Genomic DNA, 12,867 nt, shown 5'->3' on the forward strand with positions numbered 1-12,867 from the left:
CTGAGAAACTTTACCATAGTGGGTATAGGTTGCATTTGCAAGTGTCTTGGAAATGCAAAAGCCAAGTTAATTTAAAAAGTAACAAAACTGATGAGGAAAAAATGTGACATTTGTAGAACATCAGATTACATAAGGATCACAATATTCTGTTACATACATCTAAAATAAATCTGAAATTATAAATTTGTCAGAATAAAGCTAAGAAATTTGGGAAGGACCAGGAGAAAAGAATGAATCTACAGGTTACTATTCAACATGAACTGAAAGAGCAAACTGGGGTGGCATAGCAACCTGGCCATATGACTGAATTTGACTTGAGTCCATAGCCTTAAAGTGTTACTGATAAATACTACTGACTGATGATCAATGGACTCAACCTTGACTGAACACAGTGATATTACAGTAAAACCTCAGTGTAATGGATCACTTGGAGGGAAGGTGGCTCCAATAAATCTGAATGCCCAATAAATCTGAATTTATGTCATTCTGTATAATTTGTGCCAATTTAGGTCATAAATATGTAATTGATGCAAATTCATCATTCGTTGTAAAACCCCCAGTTTAAGAGACTAACCCTTGATTTTATGAAGATAAGTCTGTTAAAGAGGAGTTAAGTCTGAATGGAGCATTTGTCTGCTGTATCTAAAGGCTATTAAACCAAGGTCTGTTTAACTGTGCTATACTTTAGAATAACCATACATCAGATTATGCCATAAACTCTGTATAATCCTGTTGCTTCTTAACAGGTCAGTATCAGTAGGGAGGAAAAACACCTGCACATACATGCTCATTTGAAAGAAATTTGTTTCTATTACCAGTGTTCAGTATTTGACAATATTAGGGTTAAACCCCTGCAGGCATTACTTGGGGCTTTCCCCAAAGCCAAACTTTTAGGCAGCAGTGGGATCTGAGTTTCAAAACATTAAATCATCTGTTGGAGCCCACACTTTTCTGATCCAGCATCTATTGCAAAGAAGTCACACTGCTAGGGCTCCAAGATAAGATACTCATCTAAAGATCTTAGTACTTGGCAGTATTTCAGTTCTAAATACCAAATTGCATCTTTGCCTGCCCAAAGCATAACAAGATGTACATTTTACAGAAGGTAAGTAATGCTCAGAAAAACATCTGTGTACACAGTATGTGCAACCTAGGAAAACTCTACATCATGCATGCATGCATGCAGCCCATAGCCATAAACTCCAGCTAGACACCTGCACACACACAGTTCCTTACTCCTATGACACTCCCTTAGGTCTCTCTGGATGCTCCTTTCACCCACACTCTAGCTCATTCTTTTTTCTGAATAGCTGATCACATTTCAGAATAAATACGGAACTGCAGCCACTTGCTGTACTTATGCTTGGCAAGTTCCATATGAAAATAAAGATAGTGCTACACCCAATATATAACTTTTTAGCATGCCACTTTCCCATTTTTTGTTTGTGTATGCATATCACCTTTCTTTCCCCCTGTATTCTCTCTCTCTCTCTCTCTCTCTCTCTCTCTCTCACACACACACACACACACACACACACACAAAATAATAGATAAAAACCCAACAACATTACAGAATATATCCGTAAATACCCTATTATTCTTTCCAGGTCTAGTGTAACATCAAATTAGGTAATGATTTTTTTTTTCCTGGCTGTTGGAAAATGTCTTGAATCCTGCTTTTTGTTAGCCTTTTTTTTTTTTTTAAGTGCTTTGGAGGGCAAGAGGCACACAACTGTTGTTACTCTTCTTGCAGATGCCCATTAATATTGTGGCTTTCTGATAAGATGAGTCACACTATTTAATACTAGGATGTTCATGTGCTAGGTATGTCCACTAGTAGCAAGGGATTTTTCTTCTACCTTTAAAAATATTTTTACTGCTTTAGTAGAACTACAAAATGAAAAAATAATATAGAATGAATGAATGAATGAATGAATGAATGAATGAATGAATGAATGAATGAAGTGATAGATTGTCCAGTCTTTCCTTTATAACAAATACGAAGAAGTTTCACTGAGCCATTCTTTGATATCTAAGTCATTCACTAGTGGTTTCCAGGAGCACAGGACACATTTTGGGCTAAGCCCAAGCACATTAAATCCAAAGTCCTTTTTATATAGACCAATTCCAGGTTTTTAAATATAATTTATATTTTTATTTCCTTCCAAGGTACTGGTTCACAGTAGGATAGGAAACTCCAATTTCTTATCTATTGTCCATATTTATTTATTTTAGCAAGGGGAACCTCTTCCTAGAATGGACAAAATGTGGCCATCCAGATGTTGAACTGCAACTTCTAACTATCCTAACCAACATGACTAGGAAGGAATGATGGATATTACAGTCCAGAAACACCTGGAAGACCACATTGATTCCTTCTGTCCTAGAGAATGAAACAACTACTACTACAAAATGCTTATCTTGTTTAAAATATAATTGCTGTAACATAAAACATGCTGTAAAAGAATAATTTACATTAGGAAAGTATGTGTATTTCATAAAGGCTTAAAATCATTTATAAAGAATACCTTATACAACTAACTTTGACTTTAAAAATCAATATCCCACACCAGCAGTGGGCCACCCAAGATGAATATTCACTTGAAGTTTCTAACAGTCCACCTTTGAAAACTAAATATCTATCTTGAGTTTTTGAAACATATAATAATTACATCATCCTTAAGCTTGAACACACCATAACGATAGAAGATTGATGTTGCTAGAAGCATAGGGTCAATGTCTGTTGGTAAACATTCAATACTTCCATTAGCTCTCCTTGAGTCATGACTAACATTTCCTATTGACTTTAACAGAAGTAAAATGTATCTAACCAAAGTTGTACTCCTATATCTACTCATTTTTATATTGTGTTTTAAAATTTGCTGGTGAGGAGAAATAAAAATCTGCTGTTCGTACAATGAAACTAGGTATCAAAGGCTTCAAATCCAAATGTTTCCTGAAGATTAGATAATACCATGAAACTGCAGAAACTGAACTCAGCAAGAACTGAAAACCCATGTAGAAGCTCCTCATTTTCTTTGCACTTGAACAGCATCATATAATAACCATGTAAGTCAGGTTTTCCCAGATATGCTATCAGAAAGCACGTCAAATCATGTTTTTTATTGACACAGACCTGTTTTTTTCCCATTAAGGCTAATTGCCTTTCCCATAGATTTATACTATGTTGCTTCTTATTTCCAATAATCCTATTTTTTGTTAAAATAGAATAATATACATTCTCTATAGTCATGTATACTCACATGCTGTTGAGTAATGTGAGTGGCAGATAATACTTTTTAACTGTATTTACATTTTTTTTCTTCAAAAGTCCATTTGAAGATAAAGATGACTTCAGATAATATATTAATTCTTTTAAAATAATATTCAAGGCCAAGTTTTTTTTAAAGATAAGAATGCCCAGTGAAATTGTTTTTCTAATGTATTCTAATTTCATATCTGGCTGATAAAACTGAATTGGCACTACATCAGTGCTTTCTGAAATGATACATCTTCAGAAAGTTAAAAGACAAGATCATATACTAATAGGCAAAACATATTTTAATTAAACCACATACTTTTTTTTACTTTAATATTTGATGTTGGATTGCCCTGTAGTGTTTCTTTCTGACTGGATACAATATGTTCCATGACTGACTTTGCTGTAACACTGGTGAATCTCAGGATAAACAAGTTGCATATGCTATTTATATATTTTGAACACACACATCGTTGCATTGCATACTGTGCTGGGTTGTTCCTTTAGGGTGTTGTATCTCACTAATACTAGCATTTTAGAAGGTGGGGGCGGGCGACAGTAAATGTCAATTTTTGTTGATAAATATTTGTTTAAATATCACTTCCTGGAAACATATTTGAGTATTACAGTACATGATTTATACTTTTTTATTTCAAAGAAATGGTTTAAAAAGAAATGAAGAAATGTTTCTGTATGATAGCAGAAACAAAACAGTTATCCCCTGCTTCTGCTCCCTACATGTATTACTAGACAAGCATGTATTGGCCAGTAGCTTAGTATACGTAGATTCTTCCTGGAAGCTTTTATGGTTGAAATACTCAGGCCAGCTTATGTCTTTTTACTCACTATCACTTGTGGCTTCTATTACACAGGTAATCAAACTGATTGACTTCAAACATATTGAGTCTAAATCATCTTGCCATTGTAAGAACGGCATGCAATATATTTGGTCATACGTATGAGAAAAATGGTCAACAGCACAATTGGAGATCCAGGTACCAATTCTTAATAAACAACTGAAAGTATCTTGCAGCTTCCTCTAGTTTTTTTTTTTTTTAACCTTTATTCCTCTGTTCAAACAATACGAGAAGATACTTTTATTGATCTAAATGCTTTTAAAGCAAGGAGGACAACCTGTGAGACTTTGGCTAAATTCAGTTGTCTTCTGCATATTCTTCTGCATGTGATGTTTGAACGCAACTCAAATTCTGATCATGTTTTCAAAATAGGAAGGAAAATGCAAATATATTTTAAGATAATGTCTGTTGTGGAGAGTAACGTGACAGTGAATATTGCTGTGGGTACCTGAGGTACTATTCCCTTGTCTAAAGTCATAATTCACTTCAGGAAAAACATTCAAAGCATTTCAAAAAGCAATACACATTTTTCAAAGGTTTATTTTAAATATAAAAATACTGAAATTCAAACATACCAACTATAATCTTAGGACCTACAACAAGATATGAAAGTACCACAACTGGATCCAGCAGAATAAATTATATCTTCAAAGTCTGGGTTGTACCAAAAAAGATTGTAAATATGGTGCTTGTTTAGTGACTCTAGTGACTTCTACAAACATCTTTCCTGAAGATGTTGTATCTCTGGTTGTCACACATCAAACCCAGGGAGTAGTAACACTTGGAGTTGAGAGTCCAATGCAGGCCTTAATGAATGATCATATTTATATGAGATCAGTTTATCCTCTCAACTTAGTTTCCTACTGTGAAATATGCCCTTTTCTTGGTGTATGTTTATGACAGTGAACAAAGGTGTTTACCCAGTCTAGCCCTTTCTATTGATTTAGTCCTCCAAATATCTATTCCTGCCATTTCTTAAGAGTTAATATTATAGTGGAACTTCAAACTAAAACTTGCTAGTTCTAATTGGACATTGCTTAATCCCACTTATTGTCATGTCAACTTTATACATCCTAACAGAATGATAAATATCAGTTTTATCATTCCAGGTAGTTATGTAACTAGATCTGGTTGCTAAATGGCAATTTTGCTGTTATGCTAGGAATATAACGGTTGATGTGATTTTTTGTTGTTATTGTTGTTGCTAGTGTAGTTGAAGTAGCAATATATTAGATCACATAAAAAAAATCCTATTGGAGAATTTTGGGGAAGCATTTCATATCCTTTAAAATCCTCCTTTTTGTTCCCAAAACTTAATGTCTATTAGATTAGCCAGCAGTTTAATTCTTCTCTGTCTTTCAGAGATCTCTCTTGAAGCAAGAACTTCAGATGAGAAGTTGTGTGCTGAAATTATCTAGGCATGCAGCTTCAAAGCAGGATCCAGGTGCACACAATCCCTAAATATCCCATTATATTCTACTAAACTAGTTTATTACATATGGGCTGAAAGTTAGGTAATGCTACAATTGGCTTGAAAACCACACCATAAATTTTCCCAATAGTTCCTCATCAAAATGGAGTGAGGTACTAAGGAGAACACAATACCGTTCAGCTCAGGGTACTGTACTCTTCAACATTTTGTTAATCATTTGAATAAGGAATGTTTATCAAATTTGTAGATGATATAAAATTGGTGATAACTAACATATCAGAGAAGCGAAACAAAATTCAAAATTATTTTGGTAGGCTAGAGAAAATAGCAGAATTAAACAGAGACACTAAGTTCTCTGCTTACAAAAACCAAATCATTTGTTCAAGTTTAGCATAAAAATAAAAGTCTGAGCACACCACAAAGATGCCTGCTGCAGAAATCAGAGGGATAACATGGGTTTGTACCAATTCATTGCATTGCATAACTATTATGTCCATTTACAGATGTATGCATTTGTTTAAATAAGTTCTTAGCAACTACCAGTTTGGTTACATTAAGAAAAAATAGTCATTCAATAATGGAATGGAGGATACGTTACTACTGTACTTTCCTTTGCCATGGTTTTTACAATAATTTTCGGCAGAACAATAAGGAGAAAGGAAATGAAATATAATTAACTTGCTTTTGTTTCCTTTTTCTCCCCCGCCCCCCATGTAAGGTTAGATTTAAAGTTTTTTTTCCCTAAAAGAAGCAAGAACTAAGTGTCCATTTAGACAGAAATAAATTTAGATATTTAACATACTGATCTACTACTTTATTTAAAATACTTATATGGCCCTTATTTAAAATACTTATATGGCCCTCTGGGCAGCCAAGAGCAGTTCTTCATCTGGGGTTGATGCTATTTGCACCTGGAAGAAGGAGAAGCTAGTATTGTTACCAGTGAGGTCTTCCATCCAGCTGAAAATAACAGTTACTGACTGAAGATCCAGATCAGGCCTGTGGCAAGAGCAAAGAGCTAGTGTCCCTGCCACATGCTATAGTCGGTGCTTATACAGATGTTTTTCAGACCAAAGAACTGAAGAGACTAAACAGCTGCTGCATGATACATACAATTGTTCTTCATGGAGATAACTTCTCTGTAGGAAAAAAATCTCCATAAATATCCATGGTATCAGGATAACATATGATGGCAGGCAACAAAAGAATATCAGTAAAGGTTCTAATCAACTATGCTAGCACATCTGGAGAATGACACAGTGGCCAACAGATTGGAAGAGGTCAACCTATATTCCAATACCAAAAAAGGAGAGTTAACAGAATGTGCAAACTATCGTACAATATCCTTAATTTCACATGCTAGCAAAACAATGCTTAAGACCATTCAATGCAGATTAGACCAATACATGCAAAAAGAGATGCCAGATGTTCAAGCTGGCTTTAGAAAAGGCTGGAGAACATGAGACATTATTGCTGATGCTCTCTGGCTAATTGAGAAAGTCAAAGAATACAAAAAGAAGTCACTATGCACTGATTATAGAAAGGTCTCTGATTGTGTTGATCATAATCTCCTAGAACATCTTATTGCCTTCACGTGAAACTTCTATACAGGTCAGGAAGCCACAGTATAGGCAGAACATGGTGAAACAGACTGGCTCCAGGTTGGCAAAGGAATGTGCAAGACTGTATACTCTCCCCTTATTTATTCAACCTATATGCTGAATATATATATATATATATAGGGAAGCTGGATTGGAAGAAGATAAGCGTGCTTTTAAAATTGGAGGAAGAAACATCAATAACCTGCTCTATGCTGATGACACTACTCTGATAGCCAAAAATGCAAAGGATCTGCAAGCTCTAGTAATAAAAGTCAAGGAGCCCAGTGGAAAAAAAATGGGACTAAAATTAAATATAAATAAGACCAAACTAATGCCAACAGGTACAACAACTAGCCTGAGAACTGACTATGAAGATATTGAAGTGGTAGATAGCTTCTACTTTTAGGATCAACCATCAAAAGTAAAGGAACAAGCAGTCAAGAAATATGCCACAGACTAGCAGACCAGCACTTTGATAGAGTAGAAGAGGATGACCAGCAACAAGGTGAATGGACTTAGTTACAGCGGCAATGGGTGCATCATTGGAAGACTTGAAGGACCAGACTAGGTACAATTCATCCTGGAGAGAATCTATTTATGTGGTCACTAAGAGTCAGCACCGACTCAATGGCTCATAATCAATCAATCAATCAATCAATCAATCAATCAATCAATCAATCAATATCCTTGTAGGCAGCTTTGGCATCTATTAAGAAGATTCTTCTGGTTATAGCAGCAAGACATGAAATCTGAACTTCCAGAACTTTTTAGAAATAATAGACTTCTTAAAAATGTTATCCCGGTTATGAATTATTTTTTCCCTGGAGGGTAGGCTTATGCTAACATTCACTAGTTTTAGCATCAGTTGAAACTAACTGATTGACTGTTGGTTTATCTGTCAGAGCAGCATGGTTGAAGGTGTTTTTTTTTTTTTTTTTTTGATGCTGGAAGTGGTTTTGTACATTTTATCAGAGTTTATAATAGTGATTGTAACTGCCCTGATGTAATTTTAAATATTTTATTTACATTAGTGTAACCTCTTAGAGATGATATGGCAGAAGCAATACCTGATGTGACTTTGGATAAGGGAAAAAGGTTAATTTGACTGAGCACAGATATGAGCTCATATTTGATCCTACACCAAAGGAATAAGGGTGATGAAGCCACAGTATTTCTCCACTCTTACTGCATCAATAGGTTGCCATTCAGAAGCCTTGTTTATGGTCGCTCAATCATCTTGTAATATTATCTAGGGTTAGGGTTAGAACTATCTTGGCCTGTGGACCAAAGAATAGGGTGTTCCTGACATGAATTATGTCACCTGTGGGTTAGACCAATGCCCCTCCTGGCTCCTTTGGATAGTTGGGAAATGAAGAACTGGATCCAGGAAGTAGTTAACAGCTGTTTAGGAAAGGGAGTGATGCCACTGCCAGCCACTGAAAAAGGCAGTGGTAGACTTATCTTAAGAGGCTTTCTCTAAACCCAAGTGTTCTAGATAACATTGCCCTATTTTCAACATTAGTTTCTCTGGTTTTGGTTTCCTGTCTGTACTACCTCAATAGGTTGATAGATAGGTGACCATCAGGGCTTGTATGTGGGGAATTCACCTTTTTTGGCCATATTAGAACTCTCAGCTGTATTTATTACCATTGACAATACATCTCTGAGCAGCCATGCTTTTGAGCACCAGATTTTCTTAAAAAAAGAGACTACTGTGACTCATTATGAATCTCTCTCAGTGGAGCACAAATTGATATTAAATTTTAAGCTCCAACATGCCATTGTCTGAGTCATTTTGCATTTTTTCCTCCTGCAATGAGTAATAAGCATAAGGAAAAATGGTGTGCCAATTAAGATACTTTGTTCCCAGCATCTCCTCCTGTTACATATCCAAAGTATTATGTGGGTGGAGACTTAAGTGCATCTTGAACATTTTGAAGGAAATAAGCATGCCGCAGGAAGGATTAGGAAGGTTCAAAACCATTCATCTCTAAAATGAAAAGACTTCACCCTAAAGGAGTAGAATAAAACATATTACTGTCATGAGAATGTAATGGGGAGGAAGGGGGATAGAGAATGCATCAGATGTTTATTTAAAGATCAAGAAGATCAGCCTTTCCTGTTGGCATTTATATGAAGAACCATAAATCTGGCCTCTCTTATTATCTTTCCATTATGTATCACATTAGACTTTGGCAAACAACTTTCACCAGTGGCCTTCCTGATTTGCGGTTTCCACTTGGCTTCGCTACTTACTTAACATTTATTTTGTTTTGCTAACGGTCAATGACAGAGCAAGCTTCCAAAGCAGAATTATGTTGGCCAAGGTTCAATATATAAACATGTTGTATTACTGATTCTGATAAATATAGTTAACCAAATGTATTTTAAGTATATCTTGGGCCAGGACAGAGATCTTGGGATTGGAAGGGTGTGCTGTGCAAGGGAGCACAAGATACGAAACACAATCAGGTATTTCAATGTATGTCTTCAGGTCAAGACGCACAAGCTGAGATCCAAGGGCCACATATGAACCTAAAAAAACAACCCCCCCCCTTAAATATAGCCTTCAGAGCTTTCTGAAGGCAGTAACCTCATTTTAATTTGTAATATAATTTTTTAAATATAATTTTATTAAGAATTTTAAGTACAATAGTAAAAACTAATACAAATTAAACTTAAAGAAATAGAAGAGAATGGGAAAAAAGAATAAAAAGTGCAGAAAAAAGAAAAAGAAAGAAAGAAGAAAAAGTAAAGAAAGAATATAATAAAGAAAAAGAAAAGAAATATATAAAGAAGTGACTTCCAACCTTCATCACAAGTATAAACAATTTTAATAACTCTTCATCCCCTATAAGGTTACAAACAGGTAAATGTTCATCCCATATCCCATCCCTTATCTATAAGCAAATCCATAAAACATCAATTTTTCAATCCTGGTGTTGGCAAAAAGTCCATAAAGGGTTGCAACAACTTTGCAAAAAAAAAAAAAAAGTTTTATTTTAACCTTGATCAAATAAACCAACTTTATATCCTTCCTTTTATTTCTAACAATCTTTAATTCAATCAAATATTGTTGTAGGATTTGATTCCTCTTCAATTCTTTATCCCATCACACAGATTTCTTCAAGGCTTTAACAAACCTCTTTTGTATATACAATGAGAAAAATTTTTCCACATAGTTCTCTTGATTTATCATTTGTATTTCCCTTTTAATTTTTAAAACTTCAGCCAGTTTCTTTTGTATATCTAGTAAAGTGTCCTTTTCCAAATCATTCTGTATTGTTACATAAAATTTATTTCACATCTGTCATTCCTTCATTAACATCTTTTAGATATAAGTAAATAAGGCAAAATGCTAACAGGTAGCAAAGAATGGCCAGAGCTACTCAGCTCCGATTTTGGCTTAATCTTCTCCAATAAATGATGTGTTCCACCATGTAATTGTGAAGAGCAAGATGAAGGGCAGGATTGAAGCTTGAGACAGATCAAAATATGGTCAGGGAATACCAGGTACTTTGAATGAGTTTAATCTCCAGGTCCAGAAGCACTGGGTCCTAGATAACTGAAAAAAGTTGATAATGTTCTTGTTAAGTCTTTATGTATTTTTCTAAGACATCTGGGAGGCAACTTGAAGAAAGCAAACATGTTTCTGATTTTCAAAAAAGAAAAGGAGAATCTGGGGAATTACAAACCAGTCAATTTGACACTAATACCTGAAAGTTTCTAGAGTGGAACATAAAGAAATCAGTACAAAATTACCAGAAATCATCATGGATTTGTCAAGAACAAATCTTGCCAGATTAATCTTATCTCATTTTTGAATTGGGTAACTTCCTTGATAGACTGTGGGAATGTTGTGGACATAATATATTTTCACTTCAGCAAAGTATTTAACAGAATATCCCATGTCATATTGATTAGCAAGCTAGTTAAGCATAGGCTGGGATGGTATTACAATTAAGTAGATACCGTATTTTTCCGACAATAAGGCGCAACCATGTACAAGATGACCCCCACTTTTCCAGCCCAAAATTAAAAAATCAATATTTTAAAGATAGTGCAAAACCCATTTTTATTTAGTAATTAGTTAACATTGACCTGATACACTTGGTGAGAGAAGGTCCAAACCGTCTCTCTGCAGCTCTATTTCCAGGCTCTTTTGCATAACTGATTACATTCAAGCACGAGTGAAACTGCTTATCTCTGCAAACAGCCTTCCTCCAGTTGGTTTGTTCAGCATCAGCTGACGTCAGTTACATCAAGTTCGTGATTGGAGGAACTCTGTCTGGGAGACAAGCTATTTCACTCGTGATTGGAGGCTAGCAGTAGGAGGAAGCCTCTCTGCAGAAACAAAGTATGGGCAGTTTGGAACCGCGCGATTCTCGGCTGACTTCCTTGAATAAGACGCCCTTCAGTTTTTAGGGTAAGGATTTTAGAAAAAAGTATTGTCTTATAGTCGGAAAAATACGGTACATAACTGGCTTGAAAGTTGCTTCTTCATTAAACTGGAGAGAGATATGAAATGTGGTGCCATAAGGGACTAGAAATTAGAAGAGAGAGTGAAGGAGCTGGTATGTCTACCCTGTAAAAAATTGACTTTTTGATAGTATTTTCAAATACCTCATAGGATTTGACATGTTGCCTAGTTTTATCTAATTAAATGTGTTCAAGTGCAGGCCGAAGAGCTGTCTGAAATGCTTTAATTTGCATTCCTTCATTGAGCAAAGTTTTGGACTTGACAGCCTAAATGGCCCATTCCAACTCTACAAATCATGTGTCAACGCTTTGTACTATACATGGCTCTTCTGTATTCCCAGGCAGACACAAGATGGTTAGATGTAGTTTTATCATAGAGAATTAGAGAGCCTTCAGCCCTTCAAGGTAGATCAGACTAGGAAACTTATGCCATATAGGTCAATAATACTTTTATTGCAAAGCTATTATATTATTATTATTATTATTATTATTATTATTATTATTATTATTATTAATTGGATTTCTCCCCCGCCCATCTCCCCCACAACAGGGGGCTCTGGGTGGCTTACAAAGACATTAAAACTATAAATATATATAAAACACATAATATATATAGAATTAAAACAATACTAAAAAAGGAAAATCCAAGAAGATGGAAAATCGGGCCAGGGACAGCTGACCACTATGGGGCTAGCCATCTCCCTGCTTGAGATATTCCCTCCCCATCCCAGGCCAAGTGACAGAGCCAGGTCTTCAAGGCCCTTAGGAAGGCCAGAAGTGAGGGGGCCAATCGCACCTCCGGAGGCAGAATGTTCCAAAGAGCGGGGGCTACCACAGAGAAGGCCCGCCTTCTGGACCCCGCTAGACAGAGTTCTTTTACTGAGGGGGTCCAAAGCATGGCCTCTCTGTGTGAACGGGTGGGACGGGTTGAAGTCATAGGGGAGAGGCGGTCCCTTAGGTAACCTGGCCCCGTGCAATGTAGGGCTTTAAAGGTAATAACCAACACCTTGAATTGGACCCAGAAGCAAACTGGTACCCAGTGCAGCTCGCGGAGCAATGGTGTTACATGGGCCCTTCTCGGGGCTCCAAAAATAGCCTGCGTGGCCGCATTCTGGACCAGCTGTAGCTTCCGGATACTCTTCAAGGGTAGCCTCATGTAGAGCGCATTGCAGTAGTCTATCTGGGAGATAACAAGGGCATGAGTGACTGTTCGGAGGGCAGTCTATAGTAACAGAATCT

The 12,867-nt window shown here is 36.1% G+C and overlaps 1 protein-coding gene across 1 annotated transcript in view; it reads left to right on the top strand.

Annotated features, from left to right (window-relative positions):
* ANAPC10 (anaphase promoting complex subunit 10) overlaps positions 1-4,254 on the top strand; it is a 46,089-nt gene extending 41,835 nt beyond the window's left edge. The window contains exon 6 of the mRNA XM_088132807.1: positions 4,132-4,254. Coding sequence (XP_087988933.1) covers positions 4,132-4,135 — 4 coding nt within the window. The 3' untranslated portion in view covers positions 4,136-4,254. The remainder of the gene's footprint in view (positions 1-4,131) is intronic.
* The last annotated feature ends 8,613 nt before the right edge of the window (positions 4,255-12,867 follow it).

Source organism: Python bivittatus, unplaced genomic scaffold, assembly GCF_059951505.1.
Source record: "Python bivittatus isolate LINGU-HERP-01145 unplaced genomic scaffold, Pbiv_v1 ctg000070_np1212, whole genome shotgun sequence".
NCBI classification, from domain to species: domain Eukaryota; kingdom Metazoa; phylum Chordata; class Lepidosauria; order Squamata; family Pythonidae; genus Python; species Python bivittatus.